Source organism: Mustela nigripes, chromosome 14 (assembly GCF_022355385.1).
Source record: "Mustela nigripes isolate SB6536 chromosome 14, MUSNIG.SB6536, whole genome shotgun sequence".
Classification (NCBI taxonomy): Eukaryota; Metazoa; Chordata; class Mammalia; order Carnivora; family Mustelidae; genus Mustela; species Mustela nigripes.
The window spans coordinates 24,516,938-24,538,521 of NC_081570.1; the positions used below are offsets into that span (position 1 = coordinate 24,516,938).

A 21,584-nucleotide genomic window follows, 5' to 3' on the forward strand; every position below is an offset into this window, starting at 1 on the left:
CCAGAACAAGCAAGCCTGGAGAATGGCGGTGCTTCCAGCCCAGCTTCCTCTGGTTTCGGGAATAGCAGTCATTTCTCAGAAGCTGGCCTGACAGAGGCGACTCTTTCAAAGAGCCTGAGAGCTTCAGCTTGGCTCTTTTGCTGAGCAGGAAATGGATTTATAAAGAAGCAACCGGGAGTGTTGAAGAGACAGCTGAAGAGACAGCCAAAAATCTGGCCTAGGGATGAGAAGCACTGGCTTTCTAGGCTGCGGACAGCTGTCCACTCAACAATCCTCCAGCCCGGCACGAAGCAGATATTTTTGTATATATTCTGATCCAACTAACACTTATCAAGTGTCTGCTGTGTGCCAGGCGCCAAGCACAAAGCTTCTTTTTATAAACTTCATTTAATGCCAACAAGTTTGAGAAGGTGGCATCACACCCCTTTTCTCAGACAAGGAAACAGGAGCAGAGTAAACGACTGGCCGGGATTCCTCGCACATCCTCTGAGCTCCGAGCACAGCGCGGTCGCCACGAAGCCGAGCTGCCTTGTCCTTAGGGGCAAGAAAAGCCTGCCTGCATCTGAGCTAAAGTTCAAGAGGTCGCGTGGCTCATCTTAAGAGCACACACGTGGACCTTCCTGCCTTGTGACTTCTAGTGACAAGAAGGAGTTTCCAAGCCAGATTCAGAATTCAATGCCTTTTTTCCCTCCTAGCCCAGATCCCCTCCAAAAAAAAAAAAAAAAAAAGCCACAACAGGGGATACAAATTTTTAACATACTTTATTGATTTAGGGGCCAAACAAGGCAGCATTTGGTCAGTTAAGAAAGGCACCTCATTGAAAATAATACATCACAGTGCTGACGAGTGATCCCAGTCACAGGATTTGAGGATGGAAAGGACAATCTTTGGATGACGTTGCTTAGGGCACTTGCTCATTTATTAATAAGGGTCCCTTCCCACATTATGGATGCAAGATGGCAAGAGTGCAGGGATGCTGGGTGGCTGCTGGGAGCTGACCCATGAGAACAGGGCGGGAACCAGTACACAGCAGTATGTGGTTGAGGAGGGAGACCAGCCCCGTCTACCCCCAACTCCAGTAAACTTGATTGGCTGAGCCACGGCCCCTTGAACATGCCCCCTCCCAATCTTCCCAATGCAGAGATGATCTTTTGATCTCACAGTCTCAAGGGAATCAGGGCCAGGAGTTGAACCACCGCCATTCCAGGCTTTTGGAAAGACGGGGCAACAGTCTGACTTCCTGCATTCTCAGGCTGGCAACCCATGAGGCTCTGAGATAAAAACTGAGGTCTTAGGACATTTGGCTTTAAAAAATATTGTCACCAATCCACAGTAAAGGAAACCTGGCTTCCTTAGAAACAATACTGTACCTCCCTATTTCTATTTACAGCCTCTAATCAGGTTTTTAAAAAAAAATTAATTTCCCCCTTTTTCAGACTCCTCTATGACGTGTGAAAGAGATGGCCTATCCCATTGTTGCTCTCCGTTACTCCTTTTGGGCCCTCGCCATTCCTCCCTCTCCATCCTCACCCTGACCACCCCTCCCCTCTGCCCAGCACCTAAGAGCAGGGATCACGCCGCGGGGTGATGAACAGTGGTGCAGTCTCGCCTGGCCTTCTGCTACTAGGCTGAAATAGAGAGGAAACAAGAGAGAACAAAATGGGTTTTTAAAAACCAAGTAAATATCAGGGAAGGCTGGCATGCATGCCCCAGCAACCAAATGCATCAGACACTGGACATTTCTGTCGGGAGAAAGCTCTCATGCCTGCTGAGGTTAAGGCCATGTAATTAAATGAAGCAAAAATCTAAATCCTGACCACCCCCCAAAGGACATATGCATCCTGCATGTTCTAGGTTCACCAGCAGCCCAAATATGCACATGTGAATGTATAGATAGGTGACAAGTATTTGAGGAGGATCACACACATTCAATTAGCAAACACTCAAGGCCAGCCACCTCAAGGCCAAGTGGCTGCAGCTGTCCCCTGGGAAAGGCGAGTGGACTCCAGGATCTGTGAGGTCTCCCTTCCCCAGAGAAGGGCCCCAAGCCACTGCAGACACAGCTCATAGTTTTGGTTTCACTCCTCTTCCCTGAAGTCATGTGCTTCCCAGAAATGCCCCATGGCAGACTAGGTTTCTGTTCAGAATGGGCGGAGTTAGTTTACAGGCAGGGAGGCAAGGCAGAGCAGAGCTGGCAGACACCACTTGAACCAGACCAAAGGGAAGCAAGATAGCCACGTACCCATGCCCAGCTTCCAGGTGGACAGGGGACAAGCCCTCTCAGAGTTCCACAGACAGCAGGAGACTCAGGTCAGACGGGGACTGGGACTCTAGAGCTCACTGCACCAAGTCAGCAGATTGTGCCAGGGCTGGCGACGTTATTTACTGGGCCTGCCACTGGTTTTCCAATGGTTTTTCCAGAAGCTGCTGTTTTGTGGCCTCTTCCAACAGTCTATTAATTCACCTGTTTGCCACAAGTCAAATAGCACAGCATGGACCTCAGGAAATGCTTAATAGATGGAGAACTGAAGTTAGGAGTAAAAGCTGGTTCCTGTCATAGTTGATCTTATTTTGGGTGATCTTTTCTTGGGGAGTCTGTGGAGAGAGTCTGAGTTTACAAGAGACACATCTGATTGCGGTTTCATATCCTGCAGAGACTGGGTTTGAGTAAACTCTAATGAGGCCAAGAACAGAGCACCTCCAAATCAGTTTTGTTCGTACTTGGACTGAGACCAACATTAAAAAATGCAAACAAACCAACCTACCCTGGTCTCTCTGGGAAGTGGCCTGGCTGCTCTCAGATGCCCTGCCTGAATGTTCGGAAGGCAGCATGAATTCAAGAGGACCATTGACTTGGGTTTAATTCTTTGGCAACAATTGGGTTTCTACACACGGGGCCCAAGGGGTCCCTACTTTACAGCACTGTGAAATCACTGAAATTTTCTATCTTAGCCTAGATCTTTCTATGGTGATACCTCTACCAGTTATTTCTGAAATCTGTAGTGTATATGCCCTTTTCTTTTCACTGAGGGGGAAAAAAAAAGAACAATCCCCATCCACATACTGACTTGTGGCTTTTCACTGTGGGGTAGAAAACAAGTGGGAACCTTGGCCCTGCTTGACTTCATGCGATCCTGGACTCCTACTCAGCTGTTGGGAGAGGGACCATGAGGTTCTAGAACTGCGGTCCCTGGCAGATATCTGAGTTAGGTTATCTTGGTAAAAATAAATAAAAATCAAGACTATGGCTAAAGAAGTAAACAGCTGGGAGAGCAATCTTGCCTGTACCTTAGAAAAAAGGAAGAGTGTACATGTATTTAAATCAACGAACAGACGCACGCACACACACAGATGAGATGAGAGTTGCACACACGCTAAAGAGACATCAAGCAAGCGCTTTTTTAATCAGTATAACAAATGGTATTCTCGCTGGCCTCAGGAAGCTTCCCTCTGCCTGCTCTGTAATTCCCACCCTCCCTCAACAGGGATAGGAAGAAAGAAATTCCTTTTTGGAGCCAACATTAGATAAACATAACCAAGTCTTTACATGTGGCTTTGGAGAAGGCCGCTAGGATGCTGGCAAACACGACATCGGGGGTCTGGGTGGCATCGATGACAGAGTGGATCCCTCGTTTCCTGTAGTACTCCACCAGCGGGATGGTCTGAGAGTGGTAGGCCTCCAGGCGGATCTTCAAGGCCTTCTCATTATCATCTGATCGTCGGATCAAGGGCTCCCCAGTGACCTGAGAACAGGAAGGGGGCAGTGAAAGTCTGGGACAGTTAGCAAGGTTCCTTATCTGATGATGCCAGGTGCAGATATGCGATGCTATCTGCTCCCAAAGTCCATCAGAGGGAAAGAAAGATGATCTAGATCCCCTCCACTGTGGAACTCTATAAATAGCTTTGTGACTCCCAGGAAGTTGGTCCTAGGAGGAGACCAACTAGTCCGGAGCAGCCGGGCAGCCTGAGGCAGCAAAGTGTGAAGAAGGGGCTGAGCTTCTGCACAGGCTGCTTGGCTTCCAAGATGAACACTTCTAGGATCAGAAGCAGGAAAGATACAGGCCCTTGAGACTGAGAATACATAAAAAATCAGAGATGCATTTGCCATTGTAACCTTAGTTGGCAAAGTATTCGGTGTTTTCACTAGGGTGTCGGCCATCAGTGTTGTAGAAGTGGCAAGTAAATGAGAAAGAACTCTGAATGGCAGAGTTCCCAATCGTGGGATACGTGGCTACACTGACACGAGGGTTCTGAAACCTGTAGGACCTGACGAACTTGTCTGCAGGGACAAAGGCAAACCCAGGATTCTCACTCTCACCTACATGTTCTAGAACAGGTCAAACAGACCTAGTACTGCAAATGTTACAGCGAACATGTACAAGACCCTCCTTGTCACATCTGAAAGTCACTGCAGACTGGGCACTTGGCAACGTTAATCCAGCCTAAACAGTCTGAATCTGTTGGACACAGCAGAGTCAACAGAGAGGACATTCTTCTAAAGTTAGGACCGATCAACACATCTCTCTTCAGTCCTGTTCTCCCAGCTTGGCTCTGCCTCTGGGCTTCCAAGCAGCCCTCTCCTGAGGTTAGTCAATCATTTAGATCACCATGATAACAGAGAGGGGCTGCGCTAGACCTAAGACAGGTATAAACTGGGCATTGTGAAGTAGCCAGTGCTGGTAGCTACCTCAAAGTCAAATAATAAACCACCCGGGAAGGCGCTGTGTAGACAGAAGGGCCACGACACATGAGGTTTACTTGGTAGTGGTATTTCTCATGGTTAAGTTAATCATATTGGTAGGAATAAAGAGAAGATGGAAAGAACAGAGAACAGAAAGGAAGAAAGGGGAAGGAAGGAAAAGGAAATTTCCTGTCCTGGGTTTACATACGTCATCTTTCATGTGTTCCTTTGGGGGGTTGAACTCCTCATGGTAGGAACGGCCACTCAGAGGGTGAATCAGCCTGAAAGACAGCAAATGAACATTAGTCAGGTTGCCTCAAAGTACCCCGGCACCCCAGGGGTCTCCAGGTTGATAAGCAATGACAGAGGAGCTGGACATGAGGACTTTATCCAGCCAGAACCCTGCCATAGGCGTCTCTCGCTTGGGAAGATAGCCGGGCTTCCAGGAAGCTTATGCCAGAGGGAGTATGTTTTCTACTTTGACCTAATATGATAATGACCGTCTGGCTGCCGAGGCTGGCGTTAAGCACCTAACTCAGGAACCCGGTGCTGGTCAGCCCTTCATTTTATTCACCCACTCGCCCAACAGGCGTTTATTTTATTAAGTGCTTAGTCCGACTCTGGCGTCATACTGAATCCAGGGGCCGCACTGCAATGAATCAAGATGCCTGATCAAAAGCAGCACTTACTCTAGTGGGAGGGACAAATGAGGAAAAAAACGAAAATAAATGTGACTATCCTTTAATAGAGATTTGTACAACATGCCATGGAGGCCAGAGGACAAAGAAGCTAACCCTATTTTCTATCCCAGTTCGGTTACAAAGACCAGAAAGGTGTGATGGCGAAGTATTATGTCCTTTAGATGCAAACAGCATCAGACAGGGTGGCACTCCTGAAGCATCGGAGGGCCAAGCAATACGAACATTGGCACCAGGGGAAAGGACTTACTCAACAAGTTAGGAAGTGCCCAAGAATTAAGTGTTTAGTGGGTGCTGAAAATGTAGCTGGGCACCCCATCTCTGCCGGGCCCCCTTGGGCCGGAAACTCGAGTTCCTGACTGTGAGGGGCCATGCCACGGGAGCCTAGAAACCTAAGAAGGGAGGAAGGCAGGCCAAACACTGCCCAGCAGCCACGGACCATCTAGTTTGCCACGTTTGTGCAGACCTGGGTCTTCTTACTGAATGGATGCCTGCTCTCCTGATGAAGGTCTGTTACACCAGAGCTTCCCAACATTTTTCACCTCTTGGCGCCGGCGGAAGCACTTGCGTGCTTCCCCTCCGGAATAGCCCAGGCCTACCCAGCTGCTCTGATGGCTGAGGGGATCCACATCTCGGCACATCCGTTGCTAAAGTCCGGGTCAGACTATCAAAGCCTGGGCAGGGGCGCGCAGGTGGCTCAGTCGGTTGAGCGTTGGACTCTTGGCTTCAGCTCAGGTCACAATCTCTTGATCTTGTTAGATCAAGCCCTGCATCAGTTTCCACGCAGAGCAGTCTGCTTGAGATTCTCTCTCCCTCTCCCCCTTCCTCAGTTTCGACAGCACACTTTTGGGGTGCTAAGTGGTCCATTTACAGCACTGGTGGGGGCAAGGTGATGGCTGAGTAGAACAGGCTACACTGATGGCTATGCCTGTTGTCAGGCCCTTTTATTTGAGTCACTGGTGAAGTTCCTCTGGTGCCTCTATTGGGAGACCTGGGGAAAGGTTGCGGGGCTCAGCTACAGCTTTCCCTCTGCAAAGGGTTGCAAGCTCGAGACATGGACCATGATTCTTCCCCTTCTGGAAAGCACAAGGCACCCAGCAGCCAGGCTGCAGCAGACCTGACTCTTTCATTTCCACATCCCTACATCTCTCACTTACTTTGATTCCCTCAGCCCTCCAGATACAGACAACACATGGCTCCTTCCCTGCGCTCAGACTTCATTTTAAGAGGAATGCCAGGCTCACTCCCCAGAAGGGCAACAAAACAAAGTCCAAGATCCAAGTTTTCAAAGTGGAACTGGTCTCAGTACCAACCACAACAGCTCTAAGGACCACTGAGCCTGACCTAGTGGTGGGGGTCGTGATGGGGAGGGACATGAGCTGGGATTCTAGAGCCGTTGCTGTCTCGAGGAGGACACTTCAGATGGCTGTTTTCTCAGCCACAAATGGTGGACGGCTTGAGACATTAGGAGAGGAGCACCTGGGTGGCTCAGTGGGTTAAAGCCTCTGCCTACGGCTCAGGTCATGATCCCAGGGTCCTGGGATCGAGCCCCACATTGGGCTCTCTGCTCAGTGGGGAGCCTGCTTCCCTTCCTCCCCTTCTACTTGTGATCTTTCAAATAAATAAATAAAATCTTTAAAAAAAATGCTTAAGAATCACTGAGAAAGTTTAAAAAAAAAGAGAGAGAAAAAGAAAAAAAAAGAGACATTAGGACAGCCAACTGGCAGGATAATTAGGATATCGGACAGCCAACACTGAGAAAGTTAAAACCCATAACCGCCAACCATACATATTCAAGACATAAAGTAATGACTCATAATATCGTCAGAAGTGAGGTCAGAGCTAATCAAAATTTACAGTGCATTTTTATCATGTCAGATTTAAATAAGATTCAAATTAAACCAACTAGTCCCTGCCGCTTTTTCTTCCAACCCTCACTGTAGTGGACCAGGAGGCAGAAAGCCCACTTTCAGTGCTAGTTCTGCCACTAATCCAGAGTGAATCTGAAAAAACTGCTTTACCAGTCTGGTGTGTCCTTCTCTGTGAGGGAGGTGGTTGCACCGTATCACTCACCCCCAAACCCAGACCCTGGGTCTTCTTCATGCTCTACAGCAACCTTGTAATTTGCTCTTCGGCATATCTTCATTCCCCACCAGCCAACCCCAGTCAAAAGCCTCCACAACTCCACGTGGGGATCAGAATCATCCTCCTAGGTGGGCTCTTGTCTGTTTCTCTTTTGCCCCAGTTTAGCCTGTACGCCAGGGCCAAACTAATGTTCTTAGAATGCTGCTCCTGCCCTGACACCTCATGGCTTAAAACCGTCCCATGACTCCTAATCTGTCTACCCTCTTCACCCTGGCCAACCTTTCCCAGTCAAGCACCCATCTGTTCTTCCCAATAGCACTTTTTCTACCATCCAGCCCTGCAGATCACTCCTCCAACTCCGGAAATAAATAAATAAAATAGATAAATAAAATAAACTCTGCCACCACCCCTAGAGCTAGAGGCCCTCCCCTAACCTGTACTCATTCCCACCTCTACTCCCTTCCTGGAAAGCCTCGCCGAAATCCTCTCCGTCCAGGAAGGCCATGTTTGACATTACATCTCTCCTAGGCAGCCTTCCCTTTGCGCTCCCAGGCTCGCTCCTTAGGACTACGTTAATCAGCCCAGGTTTCTTGTATGGCTTGTAGACTCTCTGAGGTCAGAGACGGGCACATTGTTCTTCTGTACCCTCCAGTATGGCACTACACACAGAACAGGCACCCAGAAACATGGGCTGATCGATGCAAAGGCCTCCAGCGTCAATAAAGTGGATCCCACCATATCTAACGTAGCCCCTCAGGAAAACACCTGTCAACACTCACCCCGCTGTCTGTTTACATGTCTATCTCTGCCCTTGTAGATATGAACTACAGACCCATAGAAAAAATGTACATCTTCATGAGGAAATCAACTTAGTAAAATTTACAACAAGAAAACATTCTCCTTCTAATTAATTCCAAAAGTTTACACGTACTAGGATGGTCACAGCATTAAATTAACAGCAGACAACTATAAAAAACACAACCGTACCACAATAAGGGGACAAGGGAGTAAATGATGGCCCGTCTACTGTGAAATACTGCGCAGCAAGCAAAAATAATGGTCACAGATGTCTGGGTCAAGATGGCAGACTGACTACCTTCCTGAGACTCCATCAAAATGACTAAGGGATATAAAAGCTAAAAGCCACAAACCACAATAAAGATGAGAATGGGAGGAGGTCTATTAGTGGCCAAGATCTTCCCACATATTTCTGGAAGCGGATGGCAGAGTGGACAGGGAAACAGGGTAGAGGAAATTGTAGCCTAAAGCAGTGGCCCTTTCAGGGCAAACTTGTTCAGAAACAGAAACATATCTGTATTCAGCGGTGACTACTACAAAGAAACATGTACTTTAAAGATTGTATTTGGGGCGCCTGGGTGGCTCAGTGGGTTAAGCCGCTGCCTTCGGCTCAGGTCATGATCTCAGGGTCCTGGGATGGAGTCCCGCATCGGGCTCTCTGCTCAGCGGGGAGCCTGCTTCCCTCTCTCTCTCTCTGCCTGCCTCTCCATCTACTTGTGATTCCTCTCTGTCAAATAAATAATAAATAAAATCTTTAAAGATTGTATTTATTTACTGTTTTTTTTTTTAAGATTTTATTCATTTATTTGACAGAGAGACACAGCAAGAGAGGGAACACAAGCAGGAGAGGGAGAAGCATGCCTCCCACCAACCAGGGAGCCTGAAATGGGGCTCGATCCCAGGACCCTGGGATCATGACTTAAGCCAAAGGCAGATGCTTAACGGCTGAGCCACCCAGACACCCCTTTATTTACTGTTTTAAGTAAACTCTACACCCAATGTGGGGATCCGACCTCCAGTCCTGGGACCAAGAGTTGCATGCTTCATTTGGCTGAGTCAGCCTGGTGCTCTAAGCAACATGCACTTTATTTATTTTTAAAGATTTATTATTTGAGAGAGAGAGAGAGAGAAAAAGAGAAAGAGAAGGAAAGAGTGAGGGGGTGGGCAGAGAAAGAGGGAGAGAGAATCTGAAGTAGACTCCGTGCTGAGCATGGCACCGGGCATAGGGTTGGATCTCACGACTCTAAGATCACGACCTGAGCCAAAACCGAAGAGTCGGATGCTTAATGGACTGAGCCCCCCAGGCGCCCTGAAACAAGTACAAAGCAATAGTGGGTTTGGCTGAGGTGGCTGTACACGAGCAAAATTTTCCTCCATTTTCTAAACTTTGTGTAAGTGGTCATATTATTTTCACACTACAAAACCTACAGCAAGGTAGGGCAACTCCCAAATGAACCCAGATTTCAGGGCACTGGATATAACCATGGAAGGAATGGAATCTTTCTGAGGTACCTACCGTAAGCAAGGCTCCAAACTACACAGGTCATGGTATGTAAAATGCACAGTGGTTCCTTGAAGTGGGTCTTATTAACCCCACTCTATGCAGGAGGAATCAGCCTTGGATAGATTAAGAAAGTTGCCTAGGGTCAGAGTTAAAAGGTGACAGGCCTAAGATGCTGTCTGCCTTCAAACCCCTTGCTCTTCTTTCCACGTATCTCCATCGCATGTCACATACAAGACCAGCCCATGTAAAAATGGCACTACGCTGCCTGGCTGGGATGGGGCAAGAGCAATGCTGGTCTGATAAAGCTCTGAGGAGGCAGGACCAGGAGAAGCCTTCAGAGGACAAATACCTTCCTGTGATTCTTCGGATCAGCAGAGAGTCTGGGATGCTGAATTCAATCACAGAGTCAAGCTTCTCTTTCCTCTTCTCCATGAGGTCGTCGAGCTGCAAGAGAGTAGTATATGGCCCATCTAAGCTACCAGAGCTTGATCAGAGCTGTTTCCCTCAAAGGAATTATGAGATAAAGGGCCAAGAGTTCGTTTTCATGCATTAGTGACACAAATGCAAGGCACCTACCATTTCTGCCTGTCTCACGGTCCGAGGGAAGCCATCTAGAAGAAAGCCATTTTTGCATCGAGGGGTCTCCAAATTCTTCTCAATGAGCTCCACTACCATTTCATCGCTCACCTGGAAGTTAAGAACGAGACAGCCTTGGGTTTAAATCTGTTAATTAGGTGACATGAGCCCAACTCCAGGGCCACAAGTTTGTGTCTCTATAACCTGATTAAACAGCATGTTTTCTTGACCCCAAAGAAGCAAATATTAGAGCAAATGTGGAATGGCTCCACATGCCAAAGAAAATTCAGTTTCATGATTTTTGTGGTTGCCACATATGTATTCTCTTGTGTCCCAACTATCTGGGTGAGGGAAGAGGATCCCACTGCCCGTCACCTGGACAGGAGGTTCTCATGTCTGAGGTCCTGAGGACCTCACCAGCCATTAGCCAGGATCCTTTCCATCAGATAATAGCTCATCAGCTGTCCTCAAGGCACAAGAAAGATGAGGGCTTCTGGCTGAGAGATCACTGAGGAGGGCTCCATGGGAGAATGGGGCTCGACCAAAATGCAGGAAGGTACTAACCTTCCCTGTTTCCCAATTCTGATCAGGCGAACAGTAAAGTGGTTCAGGCCATCCTGGACATGAGGTAACAGAGAAGGCTGCTGAACTGGCAAGACTGGGTCAGAGCCAAGGAAATGAGGTACCAGCCCAACGCACCTCTTAGTTGCTCTAAAAGCCCTAATGAGGACTCCTCCAGCTTCTAAAAACTGGTTTTCCTCCTGAGCTTTCATAGAAACAGAGTTCCCTACCAGTATGACCGTGAAGGTGGCTAACACTTTTATCTCCTGGGACCCGCTGTGAACCTGGGGACAAAGTACAAGCTCTGTGACGAAGTGAAGGCTGGAGATAAGCAATCTCATGGCCATACCCCAATTTTTTCTCAGTACAAGATCTTATGCCAAGACCCAAAGTCCAAACTATCTAGCTTTCTGGCTTAGCTCAAGGTCTCACAAGCACGAAGGGAAAGCTAGAGATAAAGGGGCAAGTGGGCGAGTAGGGGTACCCCAGATACAGCTATGCAATCTCAAAGCCTGCCAGGAGGTAATTTGGGGATAAAGATAAAGCCAAGGCCTTCCCCGACCAACATTCTGAGATGCGAGAAGACCAGAGGGCCAAGCACAAAATGACTTCTGAAGGTGATTCCCAGATGATAAACGTACCTTTTTCTACCCCCCTTCCCCCAAAATGGTATGTATATCTGATCATCTTCATGTATGAACTTAAAATAGTGAAATGTTGGGCACCTGGGTGGCTCAGTCAGTTAGTTAAGTGTCTGCCTTTGGCTCAGGTTACAATTCTAGGGTCCTGGGATCAAGTCTCACATTGGGCTCCCTGCACAGCAGGAAGTCTACTTCTCCCTCTCTTGCTTTTGCTCTGTCAAATAAAAAAATAAAATATATATTTTTAAGATTTTATTTGTTTATTTGACAGAGAGAGAGATCACAAGTAGGCAGAGCAGGAGGCGGGGGGTGGGGTGGGAGAGAAGGGAACAGACTCCCCGCTGAGCAGAGAGCCCGATGCGGGGCTCAATCCCAGGACCCCGAGATCAAGACCTGAGCCGAAGGCAGAGAGGCTCAACCCACTGAGCCACCCAGGCGCCCCTAAAAAAAATAAAATCTTAAAAGAAACCAGGGAAAATGTTATGGAAGCAAATGGCTTGTAACCTTGTAAGTACTTACAACACAGTGTATCTTCTTGCTCATGAATATTCTATACTAGAACCATTGTTTCTGTAGTTTAATTAAAATGTTTTCTTGGTGTTCCAGTTTATTAAAATGCCTGAAGGTGATTCCCAGAGGCCAACTCCCAGAATAACTCAGTTACAACTAAGCTCTGGCACTAATCAAAGAAGATTTAGTAGATAATAGATTGTAACCATCCAAATAGATCAACTGGCCTACAAATGTAAGAAAATGCTATTATATCCCCCAAGTAGGAGGAATTATTACTTTCATCAGTCACCAAGCAACTCCACTGTTAGAGACACAGAACACAGAGTCACAAAAACAGAGTTAAAACGCCCTGTGGTTTCCTGCATCCTCTCTTGGATATATCCTTGAGTTCCGGCCTAGGGATGGCAGTTTCATTTCTGGCTCTAAAACCAGGGCCTATTACAAAACGCATCAGCACGAAGAACCTCAAGAATACTATAAATAGGGGCACCTGGCTGGCTTTGTCAGTAGAGCATGTGACGCTTAATCCCAGGGTTGTGAGGTCAAGGCCCACATTGGGTGTAGAACCTACTTAAAATAAAAATAAAATAAAATAAGTTAAAAAAAAAAGGAATACCGTGAATAAAATAAATACCACACATTCAGAATATACCACATAACCTGCTACCCTAGAAGTCTGCAGTGGGTGAGTTTGTGAGAACACCCTGCAGCACACAGGGCTGTCCAACAGAACTTTCTACAATGATGGAAACATTCTAAAGCCGCGCTGGCTAACAAACCTTTTAAATGCCGCCAGTGAGACTGAGCAGCTGAATTTTCAATTTTCAATTCAAGGAAATCTCAATTAATACCCATGGTTCCACGTGGCTGGTGGCCACCAAAGGAGGCAGTGCAGACTGAGACGCAGGAATATCCACATTCACTGGGACCACTGAACCTACCAGTTTCCCGGCATCCATAGTGGCCTTCAGCTTTTTCCCCAGTTCTGAGCCAGACGCAACCATGGCCCTCAGCATGTCCCCAGTGGCCAAATGGCAGACGCAGAAGTTTTCGGCCAGTTTGGGTGCCTGTGGAGGGGAAGATGAAAACAAAGACAGAATTAATACTGAAGGCCCTGGCATCAGGCTGCCCAGGGGTAAGTCTGGCCCTGTCACTGGCTCAGTGGACTGTGGCCAATGCCCGATTTCCTTACCTGGAATAGGGATAAAAGTACCAGATGTTATAGTCCAATGTAGAACAATTATAGGGTCACAGTAAGATTTCTACGACAGAATCCCTGTAAAGCACTGAAAACTGCACCTAGCACACGGGAAGTGGTCATAAATATTAGCTATTCTCACAACTTCCACCAGATACGCCCTAGTGACACAAAAGCCTCAGTTTACAAATGGGAAGAATCAAAACAGCAGTATCAGTACCTCTCAGGGTTGCTGCGAAGTTTATTTATTTTAAAAAAGATTGTATTTATTTATTTGACAGAGAGACACTGTGAGAGCAGGAATACAAGCAGGGGGAGTGGGAGAGGGAGAAGCAGGATTCCTGCTGAGCAGGGAGACACCCAATGTGGGGCTCGATCCCAGGACCCTGGGATCATGACCTGAGCCGAAGGCAGATGCTTAACTGACTGCATCACCCAGATGTCCCTTTATTTATTTATTTAAAGATTTACTTTTTATTTTTTAAAGAATTATTTATTTACTTATTTGACAGACAGAGATCACAAGTAGGCTACGGGGGGAGGGCAGGGCAGGCTCCCTGCTGAACAGACAGCCCGATGCGGGGGCTCAATCCCAGGACCCTGAGATCATGACCTGATCCGAAGGCAGACACTTAACCCACTGAGCCACTCAGGCACCCCTATTTTAAGATTTTTATTTTGAAGTAATCTCTATGCCCAATGTAGGGCTCAAATTTAGGACCCAGAGATTAAGAGTCATACCGGCGGAGCCGGCCAGGCGCCCCAGCTGCTGAAAAGTTGAAATGAGTTCACGTAGAGATCAACCACTCAGCACAATGCCTGGTATATAATGTGTTGAATGAACATTTGCCAAAGGAATGAATGCGCCACAGTCAAGTAAGGTGGCCAGGGGCCTGGGAGGTAGCCCGGGACCAGCTGAGGAATGCGGGTTTCCCCCCAGGAACATCTGGTTCTTCCCCTTTCCTCTCAGAGGCTCAGTTTCCTGGTCTGTTTAAGATGAAGGCAAAAAGTCTTTATCTCAGAAAGTAGCTGCGAAGATGAGACAGGATACATAAAAAGAGGATTTGGCCAACAGTATATACTTACATAGTAGTTTTAGGAGGCAGAATAACCTTTTGGTTAAGAGCATGGGCTTCAGAGTCAAAATTCCTGGGGTTCAGACAGCAGTCACTAGATATGTGACTTGAGAAAAACTGTATCACCTTACTGCCTTTCAAATCTCCTCTAAGTCGAATGGAAACAGTAGCAGGCCCTCCATCACTGGGCTGATGGGATCAAATGGAGCTCGACATATATACACCGGGACAGACACAGAGTAAACACTCAGTGAACTTTAGCTGGCACTGCAGCCCCAGCCCTAATTCCACGTTCATTCATAAAGAAAACACTGAAGCCCCCTCCAAGAACCCTGCTGGGAGCCAGGAAAACAAGACATGGTTTCTGGCCTCTACAGGCTCCTAGTTTGGTGGACAACACAGCAGAATAAAGACCAGAACAGGAAGAACTCTGAACAATACAACAGGAGTACTCTCCTCACCCCAGCCCCCCACCCCCACAGAATTCACAAGGAATTGAATCAGTTCAAGAAGCTTGATATTTAGTGTTCTGGTTCAACTGTTTCATAAAATAAGTAGGGTTGGATTCTTATTCAAGCCAGTGCATTGGGAGATTTTTAGTTGCACACAGGAAAGGGAAATAGATGGGGCTCAGTGTAGCAAATTTCAGTTTGATTCGTGGACTGATTCAGTTCAAGCAAAGACATGACTTCACAGCAAAATGGAATCCAGAAGAAGAACGTGTTAAAAACTGCACTTTGGAAAACCAGTGAGGGTCAGGACTCTCTGGCAATGGAAAACCTTCTGGCCCTCCAGGTTGGCGTGGTGGCCACACCCCCATAGAACTGAGCTTTTCTGCCAATCTTTCTTGTTGGTTGTTGAAGTTAATCTGGGGGAACATTCTGGAGACTGGGCTTGTGCGTTTCGGGATGATGGGATTCTACAGTTGTGTGACCTTGGGCCAGTTACGTTACTTCTCAGCATCTGTTTCTTCACCAGTCAGTTGGGGATGTCTATCTACTTGATTGGGTTATAGTAAGGATAACAACATTGGGCTGTTTTGAGGAAGTAAGTACCCAAGACATTAAGATACACAGTGGGCATTTAATAGAAGAGTTCCCTCCATGGACTTTCTTTTTTGCATTTCTCCACAGAAATGCAACCTACAGAAGCATTCGGATGAAATAACTTTGGACTGTTTAATCCCCATCCCCTCACACTTCAAGATTATGCTTCAGGGCACTGCTTCTACTCCAGACCACCTGGAGATGCTGCTAAAATGCAGATTCTGATTCCACAGGGCAGGGCCTGAGCATCTGCATTTTTAACAAGCTGGTAGGCCTGGCTGTCCTGTTGGCCCCTGGACCACACTCCTGCTGCTTGAGGCCCTGAGCCACTTGTGTCTCACTGGCCACCTCTGTGAGAACCCTGTGGGGGAAGAGGTGGGCTTTTGTGGGGGGCATGGGTAAGAATGGCTGGAACTACCAGACAGGCAGCATGGGGGGTGGGTTTAATGTCTTCGGTCTTCAGTGTATTACCATAGTCATCTGGGGCATATGCTAAAAATATAAAGCCAGGCCCACCCTTAAAGTTTCTGCCTGAGCGGTTCTCAGGCAGCACCCAGGGATTCTCATGCACAGTCTGTGAAACCCCCAGGGGCAGTGGGACAAGACTGGATTTTTGGTGGTACAGATCTGGGTTGGAAACTAGGACCCACAATTTACTCACTGTGCTCCCCCTGAACAAGTTATGCGGCCTTCTTAAAGCCACACTGTCTTGTCTTCATCCCTGGAGTCCAGACAATAATGTCTACTCTCAGAGCTATAATGGGGACTTAATAAAATTACGTATGCAGAAGCATTCAGCATAGTGTCTGGCATTCAGAGAAATAAAGGGAAGCTATTAGTTGCTGAGGTTTGATTTAATCTCAAACTCATGTGTTTTCTCACTTTGAAATTACCTCTCTGCCTCTGTCTTTCCCATTCTCATGTCCCATGCTCCTGAATATGTAGCTGGAATCATTTCCTAAAATACTGTTGGGCGTGCCCCCCACCCCCAACACCTACATATACATTCAGAAGCCTTCCATGTCTCATCAGTGCAATAGGGGAGAAGTCCAAATATCTTAGTCTAGCACTCAGTGTCCTCCATAATCAACTTCCTACACGGCCTAAGCTCTTCAAATTTACCTCCACCTTCAAATTTACCTATCTATATGCCTTGCACCACTGTAAACAGCAGCTCTATGGATGGTTCCCGAATACATAACGTAAGCATTTCTGAGGACCCTAGCTCCTCTCCCTTCTACTCTTCCCAAATTCTGAGCATCTCTCTCAAAATACTCCTACCTACCCCTTCTTCCTCTGATAAGGACTCATCAACATCAGTTAACTGAATGTTTGCAACATGCCAAGGAATTTTTCTATGCAGTTTTACTGCAGTTCATATGCATAATATACAACAAACCCAGGAGGTAGGAACTATTTTTAATCTGTATTTTATAAATGAAATTCAGAGGCTAATTGCCCAAGATCACGTAGCTAGTAACATCAGAGCTGGCAAGCCCTAGCACTTACCCATGATATATGGCCTTATTAAAAAACAGCAATAACAACCCACAGAGCCTCAGTGGCTGTTTCTGAGGAAAGGGTGTGTGTGTGTGTGTGTGTGTGTGTGTGCGCCTGCCTGGAAGGGAGCACAAGGAGGATTTTGCCATGCTGGCAACATTCTGTTTCTTAACACGAATATAAGCCGCCCAAGGGTAATTGTGAAAATTCAAGTTGTGAGGAACCATCAAGTTGCTCACTTATGATATGTGTACCTTTCTCCATATACAGTATACCTCAATAGAAAGTTTTTTAAAAAGCACAGAAACCTGTGTTTGAGTATCACTTCTGCCTCTTAACTTACCATGGAACCTTAGGCCAGGGATTCTTCGAGACTATCTCCTCATCTATAAATTGGGGCTAACAATACCGACATTATGGGCTGGGTAGGAGGAAGAATGGAATACTCTCGACAAATGACAGTTCTTGTTTTAACCCTGAACTAATCCTAGCATTTGTCAGTCACTCCTGTGACACGTCACGCATGGTACTTCACACTGGTAGGAGTTGTGCGCGTGCTGTTCAGTTTTGCCTCTACACCCAGGCTAGTGTTAACCGTGAAAGATGGTGACTCTGCTCAGGAACCAGTCATGGATTCAAATCCTGCCTTTGCTACTTCTTTCTGCTTATCCTGGGGCAAGGTACAGCATTTGAGCCTCAGTTTATTAGTACAAAGGGCATGGATAAGAACAGGACCTACCTTCTAGGGCTGTAGGTTTAAATCAGACGACACGTGGAATTTCTGACTAGGGGCCTGTCACATAACTGAGCAAAGGGTGACTATTTCTTGTACTGGATCTTCTTAAGGGCAAGGGCTGCTCTCTGCATCGCTAACACCAAAACGATCAAGCACAATATGCATAGGGTAGGAGAAAATCTAACCCAGGGTAGGAGATAGTCAATAAAAGAGCAGGGGCTTTGGAGCCATTCAGGTGGCGGATCTGCCGATAACTTGCTATGTAAACTAGAGAACAGGCCCTCTGAACTTCAGTTTCTTCTCTAACTGTAGAAAGGGGAATAAAAGTATGGGTCTCACAGAGGTGTCATGTCGCTGCACTGATACAGCTGACAGAGACTGGCCTGCAAGAACTGGTATAAGCTGGACACATGCAAAAAATGTGAACAGAGCGACAGAGACACCTCGGTCACGCTATCTGGTTGCTGCTTGAAAATAATTTGTGAAGGGATGGGACGCCTGGGTGGCTCAGTTGGTTAAGCAGCTGCCTTCGGCTCAGGTCATGATCTCAGTGTCCTGGGATGGAGTCCCACATCAGGCTCCTTGCTCAGCAGGGAGCCTGCTTCTCCCTCTGCCTCTGCCTGCCATTCTGTCTGCCTGTGCTTGCTCTCCCCCCCACCGATAAATAAATAAAATCTTTAAAAAAAAAAATAATTTGTGAAGGGAAAGTGGATGGGGAAGCAATGGCCACCAGCTGATGATTCTTGGGGCTGGATAATGGGTACATGGGGACGAGTCTTCTTTTGTATTCAAACTTAAGGTACCTGGGTGGCTCAGTCCGTTCAGTTTGTTTGACTCTTGATTTTGGCTCAGATCATGATCTCAGAGGATGGTGAGATCAAGCCTCTTGTGGGGCTCTGCAATGAGCATGGAGCCTGCTTAAGATTCTCTCTCCCTCTGCCCCACCTCCACTGCCTTCCCCCCCCCCCCCCCCCCGGGTCATGTGCTCTCTCTCTCTCTCTCTCTCTCTTTAAAAACCCCCAAAACCCCACAAATTCTTTAAAAAAAAAAAAGTTAGGGGGTGCCTGGGTGGCTCAGTTGGTTAAGCCTCTGCCTTTGGCTCAGATCATAATCCGGGGTCCTGGACTGAGCCCTGTGTTGGGCTCCCTCCTCAGTGGGAGTCTGCTTCTGCTTCTCCCTCTGCCCTCAGCCCCCCTCCCCCATCTTGTGCTTTCTAACTCACCCCTTCTCACAAAATAAATAAAATCTTTAAAAAAATATTAGGGAGTTGCCCTAATTAGGGTGACTAAAATTAGCCTCCCTAAAAAAATTAGGGAGTCACTGCTAGCTCAGTCAGTGGAGCATGAGACTTCAGATCTTGAGGTCTGTGAGTTCAAGCCCCACACTGGGGAGTAGAGCCTATTCAAAGAAAAAAAAATAAATATAGGATGTGTTTGTAGACTAAATGCTGCTGGACGCTGCCACTTTGCAACCTCTGATTTATGAACACTGCTGTTTTTATTTTACTCTTTTTTTTTTTAAGATTTTATTTATTTGACAGAGAAAGAGACAGCGAGAGAGGGAACACAAGTAGGGGGAGTGGGAGAGGGAGAAGCAGGCTTCCTGCAGAGCAAGAAGAGCCACCCAGATGCCCCTGCTGTTTTTTTTTAACTCCATAAAACTACAACCACTAGTATTCTTTTTGTCCCACTTACGAAAAGAAAGGTGTACAGAGGTTAAAAGACTTGTTTCCTCAAGTCCCAATTACATCTCCTTCACTTCCACAAAGCCTTCTCTGACCAACACTTGCTGTAAGTACACCCTTATAAATCAGCTCATAAGTATAATTTCCTTCAAAACTTCCTGAATACATCACTCTTTACACTGAAATATCTGGTTGTAAGGGAAGGGAAATGTATAAGATGAGGAAGTCAATAATTATTGAACGCCTGTGATGTGCGAGGTTGTCATTTGGGTAGGTAGGGATGCTTTTACACATGTATACAACACATTCTCCCAAAATCCTTGTCAGCTTTTGGTCTATATGAATAAGGACCCTATCAGTCTTGTTTACTGCTCTATCTCCAATGTTTGGTACTCATAAAATGTTGAGTAAGTAAGGTGGGTATTATCACCATTTTTCAGGTGAAGACATTGAGATTTAGAAGTTACAAAGCTTGCTAGACTATAAAACCCTTGTCTCAGCACTGGGATGGGTTGTTCATTACACAACTAATAAAATTATTAACTTCTGTATGAACTAAGAAAAACTAATTGATGCATTTGAGCTACCCTGTTTATAGTCACAGCAAAAATTTGCAGAGTCTGGGATTAAATATTCCTCTGCTGCAGTTTCCCTAATAACGGAGGGTGACAGCAACAGGAAAGAGACTTCAAAGTTAACGGAGGTCAAAGGGATTAGGTAACAGTGAGTTCCAAGGATGTATCAGCTCCAGCTATAGAAAAGGGTAAGTGGTCGTTCTTGACCTAGTGCCCAGAGCCAAAAAGCAATTATCACAGGAATGACCTGTATCTCCCAGACTTCCCTTGTCATCACCCACATTAATCTGTGTCCTTCAACCATTTCCAACCCTATCAAGTGCTAAGTGATGTGCTGGGTGCCAGAGGGGTCTCAAGAATGAGTTAGACAAGATCTTTTCAAGTGCTTTTCAAAATCTTTTCAAGGAGAAGTGGGCACACAGCTGTCCCCTGAACACCATTCATTTAGGTGCTCAGGACTTTCAGGAATTCCATCTTAAGCAGCTAACAACCAACAGGAACCTGTGGCCTGGAGGGCAATGCCAGACCTTAAGCAGGAAGGGGACACTGATAATCCAACCTATGGGCTTCCAAATCTTAAAAGGAGATCATAAATCCCAACTCTGATCTATGGGTCCATTACAGCCCCGACACCAAGTGAGGATTCACAGTCTGCTAAGGTAGAAGGTAACTTTAGAGTCCAAACTCCTGGAACCCCATGGCTCCTGAGGTTCCAGACTGCATGAAGTTAATTTTGCTACCTTCGGAAAGCAACCTAACCTCTCTAGAACTGTTTTCTTACCTGTATGTTGACACCGTCTCTCATTTCCCCAACTTAACTGGCTCAGGTAGGTTATACCTCATTTCTCTTAGAACTCTTAATCAGCACACCCCAGTTCCCCCAATGTCCCACGTGCTAAAGATGCTCCTCTGCCTTCAGTCATTAACCCTAACCAGCAAGGTTCCCCTACCCCAAATGCCTGGAACATAACTTTGGACAAGCCACTCCCACACTGTAGGGAATCGGGGGTCCCTGACTCCACTCAGGCTGTAATATAGATACTTCAACCGAAGGCTCACCCTACCGCTCAAATCCTCTCAGCTTTTAACTCCTTAAGGAATCTAAATCAGTCCTTTGATCCCGACATGACACCTCAAGTCGAGATGCCTCCAGAACTCTAATCCTAACTCAGACTTCCCCCGATCTCCAACTGGACCCTCTCCCAAACGCCTTCCCAGAACTCTCCCACACCCTTCCTAGGCCTAGGCTCCAGGTCCCGCTCCAGGGCTATCTGGAGCTCCGGCCGTCCTGACCTTGGAGTTAGTTCCACAGACTCCGCCGCCAAGCCCGCCCCTGCAGCTCACCTGGGTACCCTTGCCGGCCCCGGGAGGCCCCAGAAGCACGGCCCGGATGCCTTTGGGACACTCTGGGGCCGGTTCGGGCGCGGGGACGTTGGGAGCCATGGCCGCCAAGCCTCTCAGCGCTCAAGCCGCCAGCACACACCTCGCAGGTCCAGCGCTTCCAGTCTAGCGCGCCGCGCACGCCGGCGCACGGCCCGCTCGCCGCTAACACTGGTCCGCCGCCACGTCCGTCAGGTCGCTTCTCCCGCCCCCGAGTGTGATGGACACTTCAACTCACCAGCCATGAGGCAACGTTGTAGAAAGCTTCTTTTGATTGGACAAAATCCGTAAGGAAGTAAGGAAGGGGCGGGCCATCATATTCCGAGGCGGGG

At 47.2% G+C, this 21,584-nt stretch overlaps 1 protein-coding gene across 2 annotated transcripts; it reads right to left on the reverse strand.

Annotated features, from left to right (window-relative positions):
* Positions 1-742: 742 nt before the first annotated feature.
* Positions 743-21,414, reverse strand: AK2 (adenylate kinase 2). Of its 2 annotated transcripts, XM_059377154.1 has the most exons (7): positions 21,217-21,412; positions 12,999-13,124; positions 10,343-10,453; positions 10,116-10,210; positions 4,890-4,962; positions 3,548-3,743; positions 743-1,628 (listed from the first exon to the last, which is right to left on the reverse strand). In XM_059377154.1, exons 1-7 carry the CDS (start codon positions 21,313-21,315, stop codon positions 1,624-1,626), a joined length of 705 nt encoding a protein of 234 aa, XP_059233137.1. In that variant the 5' UTR covers positions 21,316-21,412; the 3' UTR covers positions 743-1,623. The 2 variants fall into 2 exon arrangements, with proteins under 2 accessions (XP_059233137.1, XP_059233136.1); XM_059377153.1 differs by lacking the exon at positions 743-1,628 and having other exon boundaries at positions 3,376-3,743; positions 21,217-21,414.
* Positions 21,415-21,584: the final 170 nt, after the last annotated feature.

Excerpts from the sequence above, each read along its gene's own strand:
- AK2 (XM_059377153.1), bottom strand. The coding sequence starts at position 21,315 with ATGGCTCCCAACGTCCCCGCGCCCGAACCGGCCCCAGAGTGTCCCAAA. Across the intron at positions 13,125-21,216 it reads GGGCCGGCAAGGGTACCCAG|GCACCCAAACTGGCCGAAAA; the intron begins GTGAGCTGCAGG and ends TCCCCTCCACAG. Across the intron at positions 10,211-10,342 it reads CCGTGAGACAGGCAGAAATG|CTCGACGACCTCATGGAGAA; the intron begins GTAGGTGCCTTG and ends ACTCTCTTGCAG.